This window comes from Vicia villosa, unplaced genomic scaffold, assembly GCF_029867415.1.
Source record: "Vicia villosa cultivar HV-30 ecotype Madison, WI unplaced genomic scaffold, Vvil1.0 ctg.000756F_1_1, whole genome shotgun sequence".
Taxonomy (NCBI): Eukaryota; Viridiplantae; Streptophyta; class Magnoliopsida; order Fabales; family Fabaceae; genus Vicia; species Vicia villosa.
In genome coordinates this window covers 350,037-374,831 of record NW_026705338.1, presented here as the reverse complement: position 1 = coordinate 374,831, position 24,795 = coordinate 350,037, and the positions used below count along the sequence as shown (strand labels likewise).

Genomic DNA, 24,795 nt, shown 5'->3' with positions numbered 1-24,795 from the left:
AATTTTTTTAATAATTCAAACAGTTACTAATAAGCAAGGTCAGAACTCACGGAAATAAAAAGTAATTAACAAATAAATTTTACCTCTTCATCCCATATACGCCCAGGTGCATGCGTGTCATACCATGTCAAAAGGGATGCGTCTACAGGACCCCAGGGTACCAAATAGACTCCGACACCAGCTCATCCCCGTGTCCCTGCGTAGGTGGCACAGCATATCCTGCATCGTCTGTCACTGCCACAGGCACATGAGTAGAAGTATAAGTAGTGCCACGACGATGTCTGCGGGGTGGTGGCATCTGTGAAGAACCTTCCGCATCATCCCGGGGCCTCCGTGAAGTAGTAGTAGACTGGGAAGGACCCTCAAATGGGATAATTGTATCCGACTGTAGCGGGTGTATGAACTGGAACAGCAGCTGAGACCCCCTCAACTGGGACAGATGTAGAAGTCCTAGTTGGAGCGGGTGTATCAGGTGAAACAGCAGCTCCATCAGTCATTTAAGATATAACACGCGCCCGTTCGCGACGTACAGATGAAATTGAATTTAAATGGAAATGAACTTGAATGCATAAAAGTAATTTTAAAGTAAAAGACTTTGCATTAAATGAAAATGGTGTTTGAATACATACATTGCAATCGATCAACTTGTTTCTCGCTTCGCTTGGGTACTTTGAATATAGTGAGGTTTTTTAGTAAATTCAACAAACTGAATCTTAACGCAAAGATTCATATTTATACTAATATCTAAATAACTGCTAAGAACGGTCATTTCTCTACTGATTGACACATCTTCGATGCATGCATTTCACCTTCGATCTTGTCTCCATGTGTCATCCTAATGCATAAGGCCAAAAGGTAGTTATTTAGTCGCACTACACATCCCAACTGCCTCAGTTGAAATGTTTCTTATGTTGCTCTGAAAATCACCAAGTCTCAAACACTATTGTGCACCCAGGAACTTCAATGCTTTCCTTTGAATATCGGTATATGTCAAAAGGTACCTCCAACATGCCCATTGAAAAACACCTTTCAAAGTAACCCAAATTCCCCTAAGTGTTTTCTCAATCTTAGAATGTCGAAAATCCCAACTAACAATAAGTTATTTACTTTTAGATGTAAGCAGTTTCTTAACATTTATAGAGAGAAATGTAAGAAAATAAAAAGAAAAACTAAATAAGTCCTGCTAGGACAATTTTAGATATAATCAAAAGTCCTCAGGGATTTTAGCCTATTATGACATGAGCCTCTACTATTGAAAAACGTGATAAAAGATGCTAGACATGCACCAAACTGCAAGCTCTTCATGTGAATAGCCAGCCACCAAGAAAACCAAATTGCTTGGGAATTTTCACCTGTATATAATGAAACATGTTTATTTTTCCATCCATACACCTTCATTACTCATCTTTATTGAAAGCATACATAACTTCGTATACATAACTTCCTCTTCTTCTACAGGTCAATTATAAAATTTATTTAGAGCCTAGCATTACGAAGTTGCTGCTTTAACATCGGTCGGATATACTCTTGAAAGCCATCCGGTATAACTGAATCATTCAATGGATCCTTCCATGCCTCCTCGTATAGCTTTGGATACACATTTCCATCATAGCGGCCAAGAATTGAACTGAGGTAGTGATCAGTGTAGTTAAACGCGTCAACAAGCGCAATTGCATTAGGACGAACCTATCCAAACATTTTATCAGTATGTTTCATGTTGTAATAACCTACCAACTAGATGCAGCCAATGTATCGGAATTCATTGAGGACAAACCTGTGAATACAAGGACCTTAGCTGGTCGTTAGCAAGTGAACCCTGTTTGGGAGTGATGCAGCCAGTTGAAAGAAAATCGCCCAAATGCTTATGAAGATGAAACAAAGCATAAATGCTACAAAGAATTTCTAATTGCTGTTTCACTCCCTTTCCAGGTATATCTTGCTTCAACTTATCAATAAATCTGAAAAGAAAAAAGCACAAGGTTGGGATCTTTTGAGTAAAGGTCTATTACTAGAAATGAGAGTCATCACACTATAGATAAACTACAGATATCAGTGAGACCATACAAATGGGAAGAATCTCACTTGGAAACAACAATCAACTGGCAATGAGCGCGAGCTGCCTCAACTAGATCATTTGAGAGTTCTTGGAAACCTGCAATTATAAAATCAATAGCAGTTACAATGACAATATCTGATCATGATGCATTAAATGCAACATAGAAGTATGCGCTCAAGAGATTTTTATATGCCTGCTCCTACTAGACACTAAGGTTTTGTTTGGGAGTTTGGAAGGCAAGGGATGAAAGGACTTTGAAAAAAGGGAAAGATTAGGTGGAAAGAATATAAGGATTTTAAGTGGGGGAGGGGGGCTTTGAAAAAAGAGAGGGTTTTGAAGGATTTATTTTTATTCAAAAACCAAAATCCCTCTAATTTGGGGGAACTAAAAAATTATATTGGAGGACAGTTTTGAAGGGCTTAGACAAATTGTCCAAATACAATTTATATTAGTATTCCAAAAATAAAAAGTAAGTTCATAATAAGTACTCTTTTATCATTCTATATAAAAAAAAATCTCTCCTCCAAACTCTCAAACAAAGCCTAAGAAAACAAATCAACCATGAGAGATACGAGGAAATAGCTTGTGACTTAGAGCAGGGCTGAATCATTTACCCTCTTCAGGATTGCCAAACTTGCTAAGGTTTTTAGCACAGGCGACCGCCTTTCTAGCAGACCTAGCTTCAAATGCTCCCAGGACTGCATTAGGATTCAACCAATCCTCCGCTGCAAGCAATCAAATGACTTATAATCAATTTACAAATTCTAAGAATATAATTAGGGATAAAATAGTGTCAGGACTCAGGACAGTCTACACACAATCTCATATATATTGGTGTAAGTCATAATGGCAAATTTGTTATGGTTCTAATTATACAGTTATACAATCCCAAATTCGTTCCTAATATGCTCCTTACCGGTTCTAAGATATATACATGATAAGCTAACATAATATTTAATATTTTCTATATAACTCCAGAACGACAGAGGTATAGTATAGTTAGTAATATTATCTCAATCTGTTAAGTTTGGGATATCAATAGACTGAAAAGAGTTAGGATTTTCATTCTAGTCAGAATTTTATATTCTCATTCAAATATTTATACCTTTCTGAACATCAGACCGAGATTCCATAAGTTGTTCCACTCGTCCCATATAAGCTACTGTACCAACAGGCTTTTTTCCAGATCCCAACCGAGAAATAGTCTTCATGAGATGCCTTGCAACCTACAAGGGATTTTCTATAAGTTTTCAAACAACTCTAGACAATTCTCAGTTAAAAATATCCAATTACTCTCACAATTCCAATGGCAGCAGGAGTGAGGAGTGAAGATACTGCCACATAAGAGTAGGCAAAAATAACTAATGATGATTATTTAACTTATTTCTATCCTTTTAGAACCTTCCATTATAAATACTACTACAGCCTTAAACTAAACTAAAAATCAGAAAGTAGTTTTTTTTGGAGGCCAATAGAAAAACAATGGTCTTACTCCAAAAGTGAAGATATGTACAATTATGTATGAAAATGAGATAACATTGAATTCAACTATATAAAACACCATCCATCCAAAACAAGAAAGCAGTAATACTTTAATCAACAAATATTCTAGATATATAAACCTGTAAAAGCAGCACAATGTTGTCTCCTTCATATGTGCAGGTAGGAACATAGACTGCAAATAACTCCGGGAGACCACTGCTGCAAAGGTAACCATGGCCACCACATAGTTTGCGGCATTCTTCAATTCCGTCCTGGAAAATGAAGTGAATTTAACTTAATTTGAAGTGAATACCATTGTATTAGGACATTAAAAAGGTATTTTTTTTAAAAGTACAATGGTAACATCTGAGACACGAGGAACATTTATATGAGGTGAATAGAACCAATAACGCCTGAAATCCAACATACAAATAGATGAGATGCAGAAAAACGTACATGAAGAAAAACTAAGCTTTTCATTTGATGTAATGCATGAAATGTAAGATAATTCTGATGTAAAATTGAGTGAGCAAAATACCTTGCCACAAATGCTTTGCATCTGACTTTAAAATTTTAACTTTCAATTGACAATAAGTGAGATACATATTTAACGTGCATGAAGAATCATAATTAAAAAAATCACTAATTTATTTGGTAGTTCTATCCCTGATGCTTGATCACACCCATCAAACCCTCCCTCTACTATCAGCATATTTCAAACAACAAAACAAAACCCACGCCATCAAACTCTCCCTCTACTATCAGCATATTTCAAACAACAAAACAAAACTCACGCAGATAAACAGAAATCTGATAAAGTATGATGTACCTGTTACAAAAGTAAGAAAATTAAGTTCAACATGTAACGAGGATTTTGAGGGAGGAAGCACTAAAAAGATGATAAATTAACACAGAAAACCAGGAAAGATGTCCTGTCAAAATCTCAAAAGGATTACACAAAGTGATATACATCGATGCAATTCCCTTAATGAACAAAAGTAACCTGTACATTACATTCTATAAAATGGAGCTAAATAATCACTTCATTCAGTAACAAAAATCAAGAGGCTGAGAAATGGACATAAGAATTGATAATCACATACGGAAGTTGCTGAGGTGGTCAAGGACTTCAACCCTGCAGTGCATGCATGAGCCTCGGGTAATGTTGAAAAATCATTTGCTTGCAATCTTGTCATCACATCCGTGTAAAGCCATTTCAACCACTCACCAACAAATCTGAAAGCATAAGCAGAGGCTAGCAAAGGGAAGAGCCTAGCTTGTTGTGTTTTATAATCTATCACCTGAAAGGGATAACAAAGATAGCAGAGATTGATGCAGACATTATAGAATAGATAAAAGAGATACAAATCACTGGTAGGAAAAGCACATATCAACCTAGCATCTTATTGATCTTAAACTTTTATGCACACAATGTTGTAAACCCAGACACGCATATTGTTATTTTGATTGTTTAATATATCTAAATACACATCTCAATATGATAAGTTTCATGTCCAAGAAGAGTGTGAAACTCATCTACCTTCACTACAACAAACAGCATGTGTATTATGTTGGAATTGAAGTTTCCTACTAAAATTCATGTTTGGTTAAAAAACTTTACTATAAATAATCATCTTAATTTTTTTTCTCAAAGATTTTTGCCAATAAAATAAGCCCGGTCCAAAACAGCAGAAAAATCACATCAAACAAACTGGTGGATTTTCAATTTGTATCCTATAATTTTGGGATCCTGCTCCTATTTATTGCATTTCACGATTCATTTTAATTAAAAGAAAATCCCTGGAACGTCTCTTAGAAAATAAGACTGCTCCAGGCTCCAGCTGCAACCAAGACTCTACAGAAACAAAGGGCTTGTACAAATCACCTGTGATTCAAGATTTCCATCAGTTGCCCCAAACTGTCTTCGAACAGCGCTATATCTTGTAGCAATGCAAACAGCTCTAGACATAGCAGTTGACGCATCAGAGACGATTGTTTGTCTCACATATACCATAGTACCGTAAACTAATTGTCTCGGAACATTGGATTGTACATATTTTCCTTCCCTTGTAACCCGTGAAACCCTGGTAGAATTAAAGAAAAACAGTCATACTCGATACATTGACATGAAAAGATACGCACATGCAATTTAAAATATGTGAAAATTATAGAATTCTGTAACTTCTGTGTCTAAACTCAAATCACCTTATTTGTATAATGGTGTTACAATCAATACTAATGAAGAAGCACTAATCTAGGAAGTTTTAAGTTCTAGGAATATTAACAATCTAGAAAATCTACATGTTCACTTAATTCTAACACTCCTCCTCAAACTGGAATATATATGTCATATACAAATAGATTCAACCCAATGTCCTCTAAGGAATTTAGTAAATATGTCAGTCAATTAATCATTTGAACTAACAAAATCATTTATGATTTCTCCTGAAAGCACCTTATCACTTACAAAGTGAAAATTGATCTCTATGTGCATTGTTCTTTCATGAAAAATCGGGTTGGAGGCGATATGTAGTGCAACTTGATTATCACATAATAGTTTCATTACCTTGACGTCTCCTAATTTAAATTGTTAGAGTAATTGTTTTAGCCACGTGAGTTCACTAGTTGTTGCTGCCATAGCACAATATTTTACTTCAGACCTTGCAACTATGTTTGGTTTCTTGCTCCGCCATGAGATCAAATTTTCTCCAATGAGTATATAAATAACTTGAAGTGGACCTTTTATCTGATGGTGAACATGCCCAATCAGCATCATAATAGCCTATGCCTTGGATATTACACTTATTTTCATAAAATAGACCTTTACCCGATGCACTCTTTATATACTTAAGAATGCGAATCACAATGTTCTAATGGTCATCACATGGAGTATTTAAAAATTAGCTAACCACAGTGACAAAAAATTAGCTAACCACAGTGATCACTATGAGGTAATATCTACCAGGATCCTTGGTGTCTCCCCTGACCTAGTAGTAGCTTGACGTTAGGATACATAGGAGTGTCACTAGGTCAACAATCAAGCAAGTCAGCTTCTTCAAGTATATCGAGAGCATATTTGCTTAGTAATAGCCACACCAATCTTGGATTGAGCAATTTCAATTCCCAAAAAATATTTTAGTGACACCAAATCTTTAGTCTCAAAGTGCAAAGACACATGTTGTTTCAACCGCTGGATGACAGCCTTATCATTACCAATGATAATGTCATCGACATAGACCAACAGGTTGAGGCAAGTGGTTGGTGGAGAATGCAAAAAAAAGACAGAGAAGCCAGCTTCACATCTAGTCATAATGCCATACTATTGGAGCACAATGCTAAACTTGCCAAACCAAGCACAGAGAAATTCTTTCAAGCTATAAAGAGATCGATGAAACTGGCAGATGAGGTGAGAAGCATCACCACTAACAGTGAATCCTGGTGGTTACGCCATGTACACCTCTTGTAATTCACCATGTAGGAAGGCATTTTTAATCTCCAGTTGATGGAGGGTCCATTGATGAATAGTAGCTAAGGCAATAAAAAGGCGGACAAATGCAATCTTTTGGTAACTGGAGAGGAGATATCTCCATAGTTAAGGCTAAAGATTTGTGTGTATCCTTTCGCTAGGAGACGAGCTTTTAGGCAGTCTATCTTTCCATCATGATTCATACCTAATTTTAACTGTATAGACTCGTCGACAATCCACTATAGTTTTTCCATCTGGTAAAGGAACCAAATCCCAAGTATCATTGGAGTGCAAAACTGCCATCTCATTGATCATAGACTGTTGCCATCCAGGTTCAGACATAGCTTCACCTATAGTTTTGAGAATAGACACAGAATCCAAGGAATCCACAAAAGCAGTAGGATGTAGATAATAGATGATAATCCAAATGACAAGCATAAATAGGATTAGAATTCTGAGATGACCTGTTACCTTTACCCAAAGCAATGGATAGTTCTAGTGTAGGATGCGAGGTTGAGAGTGCCACATAGCGGTGGATAAGTCTTGAGGAGCGGGTGGTGGACATGCCCTCCGTTGATAGGTGCGAAGGTCAGGTGTGGGATAGAGACAAGTGCAAGGATAGAGACAGGTGCAGGTGCAGGTGCAATTAGAATAGCTATGAACTTTGGAATGAAAAATTGTGACTGATCATAATTAGGTGCAATTAGAATAGCTATGAACTTTGGAATGAAAAATTGTGACTGACCATAATTAATGGGTTTTTCAGGAGTAGAAGAAAAGAAGGGACGTGTCTCGAAGAAGTTAACAATGACAGGGACAATGTATCGACATACAATCAGATGCCCTGAGTCAAGGCTCCAAGGTCCGAGTAAAGAAAACTTTGCAGCAAAGGCAATAGGATTACCATTATGAGCAGCAGAGACAATAGGTGATGTAGTTTGCATTTGTGCATCAACCTTTTAGTTTCAATCGCAGTAACCCAACCAGCATAATTGGAACCAACCACCTACTAATTTTTCGCAAGGAATATGGAGTGTAGTGAAACTGAAAGCGCAAGAAGACAAAACATATCCGAATCCAAACATGACGATCTACATGCGATGAGAGGTGAATGATTGCTGAAAAATCACCAAAATGATGAAAAACACCTTGGAGTGTGGCAGAGGGAGCCCTGCAAATGCAATGGTTGGTGCTGGAAGCAGCGCATGAGGAGGAATATAGAGGCAGAAAAATGAAAGACATGCTCGCCAGAATATTCCACAGCGGTGGGTCGCTGGATAAGGAGTCAATTGGTTATAGCATGACTGAAAAGTGTGTAAAGTAGTGGCTAGACAGATGATACATACGGATACTATATGGAGATCACACTAATTGTATTTATAACGGTGTTACAATAAATACATTGAATATGTTAATGAAGAAGTACTAACCTTAGAAGTTGTATACAAGGTTGTCAGAATCGAGAGTTTACTTTGAATCGAAAGAGTATAGTAAGATCGAAAAATCGTAAATCGCAATCAAAATCGGTGGATTCTACTCAAATCGTTTTGTTGAATCGAAAGGGGAAATCAAGATCGCATAATCGAAAATCGCAACCAAAATCGATGGATTCAACTCATAATAGTATATATATATATATATATATATATATATATATATATATATATATATATATATATATATATATATATATATATATATATATATATATATATATATATATATATATATATATACAGATTAACCTGTTAGCCATAGTCCATATTAGAAACAATTATTAGCCCAGAACAGTCAATTATTAGGCCAGAACAGAACAATTATTAAACGGGCCGGGCCGCCTTTACCCATTTTAAAATTACCCACAAAAAAAAGCCCAAAATCGGTGGAATCCATATAAAATCGCGGATTTTGCTGCGATTCTGCGATTTTGTGCGATTTTATTGGGATTTTGCTCTGGATTAGGATTCTACTCACGATTCAGATCGTTTAGGGTGAGCAAAATCGCAAAAACCATGGATTTTACGATTCTGATCGCGATTCTGATAACAGTGGTTGTATATTCTAGGAATACTAACTATCTTAGAATATCTAAAGGTTTACTTAATTCTAACTTAAACAAAGTAAGTTCACTATATGCACATCTTGTCATAGATCCACCCTTTCAAATTTATCTAAATTACTAAGACAAATGATCTTTACCAATCAACTTTCCACTATTTAAAATCCAATGTGTTGTTACTACTTTCTATGAATGAAAGGGACTAGATATGCAATGCAGATCATGTATCAATCAAACACCCTAAACCCTCAACTTTGAACATGATTATTGGATTTTCCCCACGCAAGAGAGGTATTATGGGTAAGACAAACTAACCTCATTAACATTTGATCCCTTGGAATCCGTACATGATCAAACCTCAGAACTCCGTTGTCCATAGTATTATATGCTCCATTTCCAAATTTCATTCCAATATCGCCAACAGTTATGCCGGGAAGAGGTAAGTGATCATCCAGGCTCCGCAGTTGGACAATGAACCCTTCCAATATTCCAATTGTACATATTGTTAACTTATTGAAATCAAAATCTTAAAACAAAAATTTGGATGATTAAGGCATGTAGTTACCATGCACTCCATGATCCTGACCATCAGTAATTAGGCGGCCATAAACAACAGCATGTGTTGACACTTTACCCAATCCACCAGGCCACCACTGTTTAAATCAACATCAAAAGAGTTACAATAATTCCAATAGTTATATATTAAAATATCATGCTCATCAAATACTCTTTAAAACAAATATTCACGGTAAATAGGCTACTTTTCTCTGATTGTGCATATGAATAAAACGTCAACATCTTAAGATTCTAGACCCATCAAGCATCTTAAAAGACAAATAAAGGCTCTCGTAAGCCATCTCCCATTTTACTCACTTTGCTAGAAGTCAACGTAGGGCTGTGAATAACAAATTCATCTGTTTTAGGATCAAATGTTGCCGTTGTTTCTAGCCCTTGAACATTCGATCCATGGCCAAGTTCAGTTTGAGCATAGCAACCAATTATTTGCATCTTTTGTGCCAAAGGCAGCCACTTCTTCTGCTGTTCTTCCGTTCCTTGTCCTTTGATAGCAGGAACAAACATTCCCTGAAAAAGAAATTACAGGCTAGATCGATATAACAGATAAGTAAGATAACAAACATATCCATGCCACCATAACAAAAAATCGATGTGTACCCAATGAAGATCAGTAAAAGCAGGCTCATCCACAAAGGATCTAAGCATAGAAGCTTCCTCCTCAGTAAGACGAAGCTCAATAATCCTTTTCAACGCATAAGCTGCTTTCCTCAAAGTATTCTTAAATAACTCCTTCCTACCAAGCATGGCTCTATTATCCTTTCTAAATGCCTACACAAGATAATCAAACGTTTCATACAACATAAAACAATTCCAATAACAGAAAAAGTGCACGATAAACATTAACTCTACAATACAACAATCCATCTGCATTACGAGATTTACAATACTAACAGAATATATGAAATAAATCATTTCAGAAATGAAATTTTACGGAATGAACAAAATTGAAAAGGTGAGAGAGGGAGAAATGAACCGGATCGCTGGCGACGAGACGAGACATTCGATCGGAAACTTCTAGAGCGTGAGAAGAACCGGCCCAAACGATCTTCATGGCGTCGACATCGAATTGAGCTTTGTTCCTTTCGAAAGCTAAGTAATCCACACCTTCCATGATTCAAATTGTAAAAACAAAGACGAGAAAGAGGAAGAAAGAAAAATGGATTATTTGTAGAAGAAGGAATGAGATTTGCTTGTTCTCTGGTTCAACAACCAAATGTAATGACGCCAGAAATTAGCGCCTAATGATTAAAACGGACAGTTATAAATGGAAAGAGTATATTTTTTTGTTGAATAATATGTTCCCATATAGTAAATGTTAGAAGGAGAGTTAGGTAAGCAATCTGTTTTGCAATTAAGAAGGTTACAACTCCAACGGAAAATATCTTCAGATTCTTTACATTATATGTAATTTATATCATTATCCATATGACCATATCTATCCTTGGGGCCTTATCTACTCTGTTTTTTAGGTTTGTTTTAAGTAAAAAGTTAAAAATATTGTTAGTTGGTTTTTATCGGTAAAAGTTAAAAATATTGTTAGATGGTGATTATCATGGCTAACTAACTTAATAAATCCAATCAGAAAAATATATTAAATGATTAGGTTCAAGTAATAAATGAATTACAATTAAAAATTAATTATTTAAGAAAATTCAAATTTAAATCTTAAATAAAATAGACAATTATTATTTATGTCTGGTTATTGAGATTCATCCTCGTAACAACTATAACATTAAAAAGATTTGAACATCGAAATAACCTTACAAATAATTTCAATAACCTTACAAATAATTTTTGATTTAATAAATATATGTAATGTTCAAAATTTCATTCTTCGGTCTTAAATAACAAACTCATCTATAATCTATAATATAAGAAAATAAGTGGTTTTGGTTTTTACAAAAATACTCATCCTTAATTTTCTTACACCTATTAAAATTGTTGGTTTTTTTGTCTATCCACACAATTGCCTAATATAATCTTAATATTTTATTCAACATTATTATAATTTATAAATCACTCCCTCTCATTTCACCATTCTTTCTGTCTCTTCACCTTTTCATTATTAGTTTTCAAAAGTAATCTAAAGTTGATTGAAATATTTATTCTAATTATTAGATTTTAAAAAATAATTTTGATCCAACATAAAAATATGAAGAAAATAGCAACAAAAAAAAACTATTTTATTTATTTGTGTCCAGAAGCCATTATAATTGATTCTAAAAACTACCATTCTTTTTTAAGAAGATTTCAAAATTTGCATTAATGTAATTTAATTTTTATGTCATTATCAATGCTATAAGTCCCTTTTATGGAAAGGAAAAAAGAGAGATAAATAAACCAACAAAAAATCAAATTCAAATTTTAAAATCTTATTTTTTTCCTCTCTTTTACTCTATTTTTTAATATATTATATATGAAAATTTACTATTAATCCATATATTTTTGTAAACGATACCTAAACAAAAATAATATTTGTATACGGGAAAAAATTTATTATTGATCTAAATATTTTTATATATGAAAAATGGTATTTATGATCCAAAAAAATTTTATTCAAAAATGATATACGGGAACAAATTTATTATTGATCTAAATATTTTTATATACGAAAATTTACTATTGATCTATATATTTTTGTAAACGATACCTAAACAAAAATAATGTTAGTATACAGGAAAACATTTATTATTGATCTAAATATTTTTATATACGAAAAATGGTATTTATGATCCAAAATTTTTTTATTCAAAAATGGTATACGGGAAAAAAATTTATTAGTGATCTAAATATTTTTATATATGAAAGATGATATTTATGATCCAATTTTTTTTATTCAAACATGGTATACAAGCCAAATCTATTAATGATTTAAATCTTTTTATATACGAAAATTTACTATTGATCCATATATTTTTGTAAACGATACCTAAACAAAAATAATATTTGTATACGGGAAAAAAAAATTCTTATTGATCTAAATATTTTAATATATAAAAAATGGTATTCATGATCCAAAAATGGTATACGAAAAAAATCTATTATAAATTTAAACATTTTTATTTACATAAAAATCTATTATTGATCTATTTATTTTCTTTTTTCACCTTCTATTTAAAATGAATATATTATGTAAACAAATATGCGTATCAGACCAGAACTCGTGCGTATGCACGAGTTTGTTACTAGTTTAGTATAAAAGAATTGTCAAAAAAGTAATTACTTTCAATTAATAAAATATTTTTTTCAATTACATCATTTTATTAATAACACTTCCATAAATAACAATTCATTATCTTCCATTTTGTTTATGTTTTTATTAATATGGATTGATTGATCAATTAAATTAACTCATTTAGTATAAAATAATTGTCACTAAATTACAAAAAAAGTTCACCCTTAAAAAAAATATCTAAATACATTTAACTCTTACATTTTTTTCAATTTTACTTTTACCTCTACTTTTTACTTTGGAAATTGATAATAGCGTGACAATATGAAAAGAGTAGGGGGTAAATTTGAAAGAGTGACATAATAATTAGAGATGACTTTTGCTTATATTTAAGACTTTTGAAAAAAAATTAATTGCTAATATTTAAGACTGGAGAGAGTAATTACTTTTAATTAATAAAATATTTTTTTTCAATTACATCATTTTATTAATAACACTTCCATAAATAACAATTTATTATCTTCCATTTTGTTTATGTTTTTATTAATATGTATTAATTGATCAATTAAATTGGTTATCTTGAGATTGGGGGATTATAGTTCTTTTCAATATACTTGTTTAATAGTTAACCTATATTAAATACATTTTTATTTGTTTATTGTAAATTACTTGATATTTTTATTATTTTACTATGATGGTTGGATATATCAATTCCATCATACTTGCGTGATTTAAAAACAAAGAGGAAAAATAATAAAATTTCTCAAAAATTAATTAAAAGTTACAATTGAAAAAAAATATTTGTCATGCTGTCAAACAAAATTAATTAAAAAAATAATTTTAAAATTCATATTTTAAAAATATAATAATTTTTTGATGTATTTAAAAGAAATAATATTTATTTATTTTTAAAAATTAAATATAGATAAAAATTCTAATAATAAATGGAGAAATTTATATTGATAGATGAAAAATATATTACAATAGATGATGGTCACTCAGTTAGTTCCACATGGGCGAATTTATGCTTACGTTTTCCATAACCTAATTTTTCAGATTGACAACTTAGAGGAGACTGTGTAGTGTTCGACGATGTATATTGGTCATGTTGTGATGTGTTAGACGATGTAATAATATTATCGAAATTAGATTAAAAAATAGTTCAGAATTGAGAACATTAACATCCATGTACTTAAATTGGTTTTCAGATTGTGTGTGTTTGTGTGTAGGTGTTTGGGTTAGTTGGTTCAACTGAAAGGATATATCATTCATCATATGTAGAAGTTGTAATGTGTTACAAGAATGTAGGGTTATAGTTATGTTATTGGGGTTAAGGGGTTAAGTAGTCAAAGTTTAATTGAGGGATTGAATTGTATTAAAGGGATGGCCTAGATGAGATTTGTTGTAAGGGTTGGTTGAAATGAGGTGTAAGGAGTTTGTTGTTGAAGTTGGGTGGTATAAAATGTTTGTTGTGTGATTTGGATTTGGTGGTATGTTTGTGGAATGGTGGTGTATCTTTGCATTTGTGAAATTTGTTGGCCATAAGATTGTAGAAAGGTAGGTAGTTAGAGGTATGTGTTTGAATATGGGTTGCTGGAAGAAGAAGGTTGTGATGGAAATTGTGATGGGTATATTTGAGGGACATCTTGTTGGGTGGAAGAAGAGCCATGCTGGCAGGGGCCGTTTAGAAAATGGGTGTTACCCACATAGTTAAATGGAATTGAGTTAAACTAAGTAATATATTCTAGTATTGACTTTTGTTCACCATCTAATAAGTTGCCCTTCAAGATCAAATGTCGTCTTTTCTTCCACTTGTGTTGCTCTTCCTTGTTCAAATCGACATAACTCTATTTTCATAACTTGAGCATGGACATCTCATGTTGTTCTCTAAGACATCTTGGTGGATATGGTATTTGTTGTTGGAATCCAAATTAGAGTTTGACCCTATCAGTCAGATGCATTTTAGTTATATAGAAATGGATCAAAGATGTTGTAACACTCTAAATCAAGCTTTCTTCATAAACACATAGTGTGTATTGAACATATGGCCTCCATATAAACTAATACATGATATATAATACATGTTAGTGCATTTATATATATATATATATATATATATATATATATATATATATATATATATATATAGAGAGAGAGAGAGAGAGAGAGAGAGAGAGAGAGAGAGAGAAATATTAAGTTGAAAAGAATTTCATCTTTTGCCTCCATATGATCTATTGCATTTTGATCACGAGGGTTATTTGTATAATTCATCCCTCTGCGGCACCACGTTGCATGCAAAGAAAAAAATAATTTATTTACTTTTGATATAGTTCAATATTTATGTATAAATGGTTTTGCATACTGCAAATCTATTGTGCAAGTTGACGGAACATGGTGGTATGGTAAGTATACGGGGACAATATTGTTAATGGTTATGGCACAAGATGGAAACTACAACATTTTTCAAATAGCTCTTATATTAGTTGGAGATGATACAGAAGATGCTTGTAGGTTTCTTCTAAAGAATTTACGAAGACATGTTACCCCCCAAGCCAACCTTTATTTGATATCTAACAAACATGAATCTATAAAGAATGCATATAATAATTCAAAAAATGGGTGGCAATATCCTTTATCTTCACACGTGTACTGCATAGGCACATTTCACTACACTTCATGCATGAAATAAAAAACAAAGAACTGTGCAAAAAAGTTGTTAGTATGGATAATAATCTATATTTATCGTTACAACTATAACTTAAACCATTATATTTTACTAATTAACTTTGTTACTTTTTCCTACACGGGATATTTATTGAATGAGCCTACATTCAATTACTATCGTCAAGAAATACGTCGAGCAAACATACAAGCTTTAAGGTGGATATACAATATTCCAAGAGAAAAATGGGCAAGAGCGTGTGACGAAAGATAACGATGGGGACACATGACAACCGAACATGTCGAAGTAATGAACTTAATGCTTAAAGCCACCCGTAACCTACCTATCACTTCTTTGGTACAATCATTGGGATCTCTGTTTAGGAAATAAGGCCAGGACTGGACCAAAATGTTGCCTTTTGGGCAAGTTTACGCTGATATTTGCAATAAACTATCGCTGAAGAAGTGCTAAAGTCCAACACTCATAAGTCCAACACTCATAAGTCCAACACTCATAAAAAAATTCAATAAAAATGTAGCCAAGCACAAATTCGAAGATACATCTCCGAAAATAGTTCCGACGTGATCCAGAGATGTCTCCGAATGAACTTGCGATTTTCAACAATGGAAAAAACCCCATTGTTGTCCTAACCTCTAAGAAATGGTGATGCATGTCTATACCATCTACCTATTTCGATTAGACTTCTATCTAATGCATCTTAAATGACCTATATTACCTAAAACATCAATCAAATCTAAAAAATGAAATGAGAAACTTACCAAATCAGAGTTGTGGATGAAAAGCTTGAATGAAGCGAGTAACTTTGCAGCAAATAAAGTAGAATGAAGTGGTTGAACTTGATGAAACTTGCTCAAATAGGGTTTGGAAATGGTTTACAGCAAAACAACTCAAATGGAGTTTTTGAGTGACTTTTCAAAAAATAAAGGAGCAAGAGGGAAAGGTCTAGCGCGGGTTTATGAATAAAACGCATTCGAAGACGCATCTGCGTAAAAACTCCCTAAATTTTAAATTAATGGTGTTTACGGATATGCATCTCCGGACTCACCCTTTTGTTATACTAAGATAAATCTCCGAATTAAATTTTGAAAAAATAAAAATGACTCATACATTTGCATTGAAGACAATATAAAAAAAATGTGTTCAAGATGCATCTCCCAATAAAAAACAATTTTAACTTTTTATGGAAGTGTAGAAGCGCCATATTTTATAGAATGATATATTTTTTTTAATTATATTTGGTGCCACCCCCAAAACATAGCAGTTTACCCCCAAAATCCAGTGCCATATAAAATCCAAATTCCGTTTTTTTAATCATATTTGGTGCCACCCCCAAAACATAGCAGTTTATCCCAAAATCCTGTGTCACTGACATACTGGATTTACCATAAAATTCAAATTTTTTAGAGAAAAACTAAATTTACACAAAATTTAACACTCACACCGTATATTATACTCTTCTGTATATAATATGTAGTTTTTTAAATAATTTTTTTACCTTGATTTGCTTTGTAGTATATGGTTTGTGTCATATACGGTGTTAAAAAATTAGTGTACAAATAGCAGAACTCTTTTTTTAATCATATTTGGTGACACACCCAAAACATAGCAGTTTACCCCCAACATCCAGTGCCATTGACATGCTGGATTTACCATAAAATCCATTTCCACCCATTCAGATACCTAAAATATGCCAAAATTCAATGGATTTTCTAATATAGTACTAATTTTCCGAAATGCATTTATACTAGATTCGTATGAAATTTTAAAATATCCTGTAAAATTGCAACCAAAAAAATGCAAAACTTTAGGATGTACAGCTTGGTCCAAAAAAAATAATAATAATAAATTTTACAGAATTTTAAAATGTTAAAAGTAAATAAATTTTAGTCTTTACTTAAATTTTACAGAGAATTTTAAAATGTTAAAAGTAAATAAATTTTAGTCTTTACTTATTTTACTTAAAGAATAAAATTATAATGACCCGTTCATATAACATGTAAGCATGTGGGGTACAGGTGACGCGGTGCCAAGTAAAAAACTCCAACTTATTGAGAACCAAAAAAAAAAAAAGTAAAAGACAAATTTTACAACAACTAAAAAAAAACAGCAGCTTATATCATCTCTCAAGCCCCTCCAAAACTAGCTCTCCCAAAAATTTTCATGGCCCTGCCATCAATATTAAGTGCCACATATTGATTCCAGATGTGTGCTATCTGACCTCACAAGACTTACTCACCCATTGAAACAAATCAGAAGCATCATCAAAAGCTTTTACGTTAAGAAAGGAAGTTGTGCACGTTTGGTTTCATAGAGATTTTGCTGAAATTTTTACCTCTAATCCAAATATGCATCAACACTTTGTTCATTTCAGCAGTCATAACTAACAGCAATTCACATAATTTAAATAAATAATTTCAATTTCCTGGATTTTTGTACTGTGTTGCCCTGTAAAAAAAAAAAAGTAGAGTTGATCCATGTATCTGCGACTACCAACATACGATGAAGGAAGGACAACCCTTTTACCTGTGTTTGCAACATCGGTCTGACCATTGCTTCTGGCATCTGTTAGATAGCTATACTTTCCAACTCGAAGTTTAGACTGATTTTTTCTTAACCATCGAAGTCTCTCAGATTCCATCATTGTAAAACCATCAACCAAAAACTGTTGAAATAGCCTTCTTGATCTGACAATTGTTTGGGCCTCATTCTTTCTGTCTTGAATACGAAATGCGAACCACTCTCTAATTGTAAGTCTATTTCTTTTAGTTGCTTGCTCCCACTGAACATCCTCAGTGTCTACTACTACATTCGATGATTCTGAATTAGGTCTATTGTTTGAATCTTTATTGCGATGTCTAATGTTAGGCCTGTAACCATCTTCTCCATAAGGGAAAAGCAATGGATATTGAAATCCCAAATATGATGTATGATATTCATCTATTCTTTGAAGTTGTCCAGATTGTTTGTGCATTATTATGTCCCTCTTTTCAGCAGTGTCAACATCACCAACAATTAGAGCAGCAACTTCGGAAACAGTTGGTTGATTGTAGATTCTTCCATCGGTACGTCGCTCAGAAATAAGACGAAGCTTTAGGTCAGAAACATTGCCTTCAGAAAGTATATCCCTTGCCATCTTAAAACTTTGTGCGTGAACATTGTGTTGATATAACATAGAAGAGAGTTTTTTCACTATGTTAACATCTATTCCGTCTTTTGTTCTGCAAAGTATAACAACAAAACATGGAATGTCACTTATATGTCATAAAGCATATCATATTATTATACATGAATTAGTCAAGAAACATACTTGAATCCTTTTACTCTATGATGTATCTCATGTTCAGTATCAAATATATATAGCTGTGCAAATCGGGGATTTTGTCCTGGTAATGGTAACATGCTACCTATACGATGACATGATTGTCCTTGAATTCTATAATTCGGAGGACTTCTACCATTGTTAAAGCGGTTGTCCATTTTAGCACCCGGAGAAGTAAATGCAAACATCATATTGAAAAGACGTATTTGCTGTTGAAATTTTTTTGATTCAGGGCTTGTTTGATCAAACAACAATTTCTGCAAAATTTCTGGAGGTTCTCTCAATAGAGGAATTTGAACTTTACCATCTCCGCAACACATTGTGAACTTGGGATTTAGAGATTGTCGATATTTGTTCTTCCTTTCTAAATACCACATGTTTGCACCACATTTTGGACATTCAAACACTGGATCGCCTATGTCGTAACAATCTCCTAAATGAATGCGTATTTAAGTTAACAACTAAAATGATGATTGACAATAAAACTTAACTCAAAATAATTACATAAATGTTACAAAACCTGATGCTAGGGCATCGACAGATACAGTATCAGTGTCCATATCATCTTCATCTTCGTCCGTAACCATACTGTGGTCTGAGCTCCAACCTTTGTAATACAACACATGCAAAGTTTATTAGAAATATGTAAAGCTTTAAATTCATGAGAATGTACATTACCACAAATAAATCATACTCTCCGAAGAATCATCATGCATATTATCCTCTTCACTGTCATCTTCAAAAAGTTCATTAATTTGAGGAGTTGGTTCTGTAGAATTTTTTGAATATGTAGAACCACAATCACCAACGACGTTATCGAACCTCTTCTTTAAATTCGTCCCTATATTATTAATGTTCCTGCAAGTTACGACTCTTGATCGTTTTTTATTTAAAGAAGTTGAAAGACTGTTCATCACTGAGGAGGCATGAGTTTTGTGCAAGCTTGTTAAAACCGAATTGCTTGAACTTGGAATGTTTGGAGAGATGGTAGAAAGTGGTATTCTGGTTTGAGGAGTATGGTGTCTACTAATAGAGGCAGTTTTGCCTACATTCTCTTTCTGCACTCCATTCATCTTCTTTGTTCTCTTGAACTCGAGCTGACGTTTACGATGAAGTCTTGCTTCTGCTAATCTTTTTTTGTTCAACACATTGCTAAACCATTTATCTTCAAGAGCTTTTTGTTTCTGTTCATCCATATTTTTGGTATTTTGATATCTTTAGACAGTATTTGAAACAAATACTTATGATGAATAAAAAGACATAATACACGTATGCTTAAGAGTTCTGCATATGTAATAATTATAGTAGGAATAGAAGTTGGTATCCGCAGTCATGTTTCTTCTAAAACATCCTTTCATATGCACGCTTAACAGAGTTAATAATTAATCTTTCTCCTCCACACTTCTATTTAAAAAATGGTAATGATTATTATTGCTGGTATTACACGTTAAGTGTTGTTAAAATTTCAAAGCATGATAAAAAGCAATTATGATTGTCTAAAACTTGAAAGAAAGAAAACTTGTGACCAATCGAAAGCATGCAACTTTTGAATTGGGTGAATAAAAGTATTGATTACAAATGAGAGATTCTTAAAAAAACAATTCATAAATAAAACAGTTTAGATGGTATTTTACAACAAAAATAATGGAATAGCAAATTTATATTGCTTTCTGATAAAAAAACTTGTTGAAATTATCAGTATGAGGCATTATTTAGAAAAATAAATATGTACAGTGAATATCAATATCAGAGCTGCAGCATATATTTGAAATCATATATTTGAATATAGTTGGAATATGAAATAATATAATTATGAATAGATATGTGACAATACAGTTTTTGTTGAAATCATATATTAGAATATGTACAGTAGTGTGACAATACATGTTGTATTAAGCATATAGATCAACCATAAGATCAAATGTTTCATCTGATTTATTCAAATAAAATCTCGATATGTAATTAAATACAACATGTTTAAAATACTATTAATTTTAACTTGTCACAAAATGATAAACATTTTTAATCATACAACACAATTAAACACAATAAAACTGTAGTAACAAAAATACAGCATAAGCATTTGACTAAAACATACTTCACTAATTTAAATTTGCAGTTAAATACCATGTGACACTCTTTGAAGGGGTATTGGCCAAACTCTTGTCTGGATCATTTTCTCCAAATGCAGATAACGACTCCTTCAAATGTAATAAACGTATTTAGTAAATATGGAGAAAAAAAATACATGTTTTGAAGGTGAACATCAAAAAATAAGAAATAACATACCATGGAAGTGTCAACGTGATCAGCAACAACATTTTGCGTGACAGGAATACTATGAGCCTGGGTTTTAAATTAAGAAATTAGTAAGACAGTTGGAATTCATTAATTTAAGTTATTCAAGCAGTTTTTACTAAACTGTCAAACCTCATTAGCAATATAATCCTTTTCAATTTGGTTGACAAATTCTTCATCGTACGACAACTTCCAAACAGATGCTTGCCCAAAGGTTGGTTGTACCTTAGCTCTCAAAGCCATTTTCTTTTCCAATAAGATGTCAAGCTCATCAGGATAAACCATGGGATCATCTTAACCATTCTAAAATTGAAATTACATGTTAGATAGATATAATATTTCTTAATAATGAGCGAATATAATAAAAACCTACCTCCAACATTGATTTATGCATGCTATCAGCAGATTGTCCTATTATATGCTCACAGTCGGCATCCCAAAATACAAATCAGAACTTTGATTCACCGTCATAAACGTATATATCAACTTTGTACCAGTTAGATAAATACACTTGATTAAAATGAGTGATCATAACCAAAAAGCATTAAACTGTCATAAATACATAATATTATAACAAACAACCTTGGTATGGGTTTGTTAACATTTTCGCCACAGACACACTTGTATGGATTGTTCAAATCAGTAGCCTTGACAGAGCACTTTGTACAACCATAGTAGAACCAACCATGCTTGGATACATAAAATTTAACAGTAGTTCCAACGGTCACACATAACATGTCCTAAATAAAAAAAAAATAGAAATCCATATAGATAACTGCAAAATCACTTGATTTGAGATTTAGCAAATATTGAAAAACACTTGTTTTGAGATATACTTGTTTGATTTTGGTTAGTTCACTCAAAGGAATGCACTTTGCCTTATGAACAAATTTTTCAAGTGTTGTAAACTGAGATCCACCAGACCAAAGAGACATAGATTTAGCAGATTGGGAAGGCTTTTGATTTTGCTCATTCGCAGGCAACCTAAAATATTAAAATAAAAAACGTGTCATAAACTGGAAACAACAAAAATAATTAATAAAAATTAAAAACTGCATAATGTTAATACTTTGATAAAAACTCGGAAATCTCAGGGATGTCTTCATTGATCAGCAGCTTAGAACCACTCCATGCACTGGATACTAATTGCAGGACAATCAAATAACAGTTTAAAACATTGTTAAAAAAATGAGATAGGGGAAACAAAAGCAGAAAAAACAAACAAACCCTGGGATTCCTTTATCATTGCATGGGTTAGTATGACGACAATAGCACCGCTATTATTTGGGTCATTATAGTAATCCAAAAACTTAGATCCATAGTTCTCCCATAATGTGCAGCTAACAATGTTACCACTGAGATTTAAAAAAAATTAGTTAATAAAATTATACATCGAAACATTCATATCTGAAGGTGTATTTACTGAAGAAAATATACCTCAAATCTTTCAGACTGAGGGCAACAAATGTCTTCTTCCCGGGGGTGTTTGATTGTATATTGTTGATCTCATGCACAACACCTATAATATCTGCAAAGATAGATAAGATATCAAAAGTGTTAAAAGTAAATAGATTCTTATAAAAAAAGTGTGGTTAATACATTTGTCTACCTTCAAGTCTGTTTAGTTGACAATTGTCTCCATTAATTTCAGAAAAGTCTTTGAAATAATACTTCCGAGGAGGAATATTTTGAACATCCATGTGTTTCATGGTCGTACCACCAAGGAAGACAAATTTTTTAGAATGGTCACAAAGCTTCCACTGAAAATCGTTATCAAATACAGTATCGTTGTTTATTATGCAAGTCATATTTTCTTGAATTCTTGGTTTCCACTTATGTGTGTGATCAGCACAAATCAAAACTTGAATTCGATCACCCTACGAACAACAGTAAAACATGGTTAATACACAATAACATATTTTTAATGTTTAAAAAACAAAGGATACAAAAATGCTGAAACAAATATACCGCAACATCCATGATAACCATCTCCAGATGTTCAGCACCCTTACTGTTAACAACGCTCCATGAATCAATAATACGAACAGCCAGTCTCCACGTCTCCTTCTTGTCGGTAATGTCTTTGATGGAGTCAAATTTTCGACTCATGTTCTGGAAAAAAATGGAAAACAGAAAACTTAATATAACATTCGTGTAACATGGAGAGGGAAACACATAAACTCGTGAGAAAAAAAACCTAAAATCGTGAGGCTGAGAGAATGGAAGATGAGCAAGATGTAATGGGTTGTACTTTAGGGTTTGCAAGCTGAAAACAAAATCCATCATATATAGAGATGATTGACATAAAGTTATAGGGTTTTTCAGAAACCAAAGTTAAAAAGCGTGTAACAGGTTTTACTGTATTCAAGAAAGTTTTCCACAATTCCAATACAAATCTGTCAAGACATTATTAATTATGTAAGAAAATGGACAATTGAAAAGTTATTAAATGATGAAAAAATCTACTCATTAATGAAAGTATTAAAGGAGATACAATTACCGCTATGTCCCCGAATATCACCTTCAAATTGGTGAATATAGAGATATTGAAAGAATTTCATATGTCATGTACTTTATTATATTAAAAGTAGATTTGGTGCCACCCCCAAAACATAGCAGTTTATCCCAAAATCCTGTGTCATTGACATACTGGATTTACCATAAAATTCAAATTTTTTAGAGAAAAACTAAGTTTACACAAAATTTAACACTCACACCGTATATTATACTCTTCTGTATATAATATGTAGTTTTTTATATAATTTTTTTACCTTTATTTGCTTTGTAGTATATGGTTTGTGTCATACACGGTGTTAAAAAATTAGTGTACAAATAGCAGAACTCTTTTTAATCATATTTGGTGACACACCCAAAACATAGCAGTTTACCCCAGCCATTGACATGCTGGATTTACCATAAAATCCAGTTCCACCCATTCAGATACCTAAAATATGCCAAAATTCAATGGATTTTCTAATATAGTACTAATTTTCCGAAATGCATTTATACTAGATTCGTATGAAATTTTAAAATATCTTGTAAAATTGCAAACAAAAAAATGCAAAACTTTAGGATGAACAGCTTGGTCTAAAAATAAAATTTACAGAGAATTTTAAAAAGTGTTGAAAGTAAATAAATTTTAGTCTTTACTTATTTTACTTAAAGAATAAAATTATAATGACCCCTTCATATAACATGTAAGCATGTGGGGGTACAGGTGACGCGGTGCCAAGTAAAAAACTCCAACTTATTGAGAACAAAAAAAAAAAGTAAAAGACCAATTTTACAAAAAAAAAAAAAAACAGCAGCTTATATCATCTCTCAAGCCCCTCCAAAACTAGCTCTCCCAAAAATTTTCATGGCCCTGCCATCAATATTAAGTGCCACATATTGATTCCAGGAGTGTGCTATCTAATCTCACAAGACTTACTCACCAATTGAAACAAATCACAAGCATCAACAAAAGCTTTTACGTTAAGAAAGGAAGTTGTGCATGTTTGGTTTCTCAGAGATTTTGCTGAAATTACAATATATCATCATGGTTTTGTCAAACTTACCTCTAATCCAAATATGCACCAACACTTGGTTCATTTCAGCAGTCATAACTAACAGCAATTCACATAATTTAAATAAATAATTTCAGATGACAAATATGCATCATGGTTTTGTACTGTGTTGCCCTGT

General features: G+C 32.7%; 3 protein-coding genes across 4 annotated transcripts; all 3 read right to left on the bottom strand.

The window, feature by feature from the left end:
* Positions 1-1,325: 1,325 nt before the first annotated feature.
* Positions 1,326-10,953, bottom strand: LOC131630971 (peroxisomal acyl-coenzyme A oxidase 1-like). The gene is made up of 13 exons (XM_058901712.1): positions 10,613-10,953; positions 10,237-10,407; positions 9,937-10,146; positions 9,629-9,716; positions 9,379-9,541; positions 5,424-5,622; positions 4,642-4,839; positions 3,679-3,810; positions 3,162-3,282; positions 2,671-2,781; positions 2,083-2,152; positions 1,775-1,958; positions 1,326-1,686 (listed from the first exon to the last, which is right to left on the bottom strand). Exons 1-13 carry the CDS (start codon positions 10,748-10,750, stop codon positions 1,477-1,479), a joined length of 1,995 nt encoding a protein of 664 aa, XP_058757695.1. The 5' UTR covers positions 10,751-10,953; the 3' UTR covers positions 1,326-1,476.
* A 6,908-nt stretch (positions 10,954-17,861) lies between these two features.
* LOC131630950 (uncharacterized) lies at positions 17,862-20,009 on the bottom strand. Its single transcript, XM_058901691.1, has 5 exons — positions 19,508-20,009; positions 19,334-19,420; positions 18,802-19,246; positions 17,993-18,712; positions 17,862-17,874 (listed from the first exon to the last, which is right to left on the bottom strand). Exons 1-5 carry the CDS (start codon positions 20,007-20,009, stop codon positions 17,862-17,864), a joined length of 1,767 nt encoding a protein of 588 aa, XP_058757674.1.
* A 1,240-nt stretch (positions 20,010-21,249) lies between these two features.
* LOC131630970 (uncharacterized) lies at positions 21,250-22,711 on the bottom strand. Of its 2 annotated transcripts, XR_009292567.1 has the most exons (4): positions 22,549-22,711; positions 22,339-22,466; positions 22,181-22,253; positions 21,250-22,095 (listed from the first exon to the last, which is right to left on the bottom strand). XR_009292567.1 is itself a non-coding variant. In XM_058901711.1 (3 exons), the coding sequence occupies exons 1-3, from the start codon at positions 22,355-22,357 to the stop codon at positions 21,852-21,854; spliced, it is 336 nt and encodes a 111-aa protein (XP_058757694.1). In that variant the 5' UTR covers positions 22,358-22,711; the 3' UTR covers positions 21,250-21,851. The 2 variants fall into 2 exon arrangements, 1 of the variants encoding a protein (XP_058757694.1); XM_058901711.1 differs by having other exon boundaries at positions 22,339-22,711.
* Positions 22,712-24,795: the final 2,084 nt, after the last annotated feature.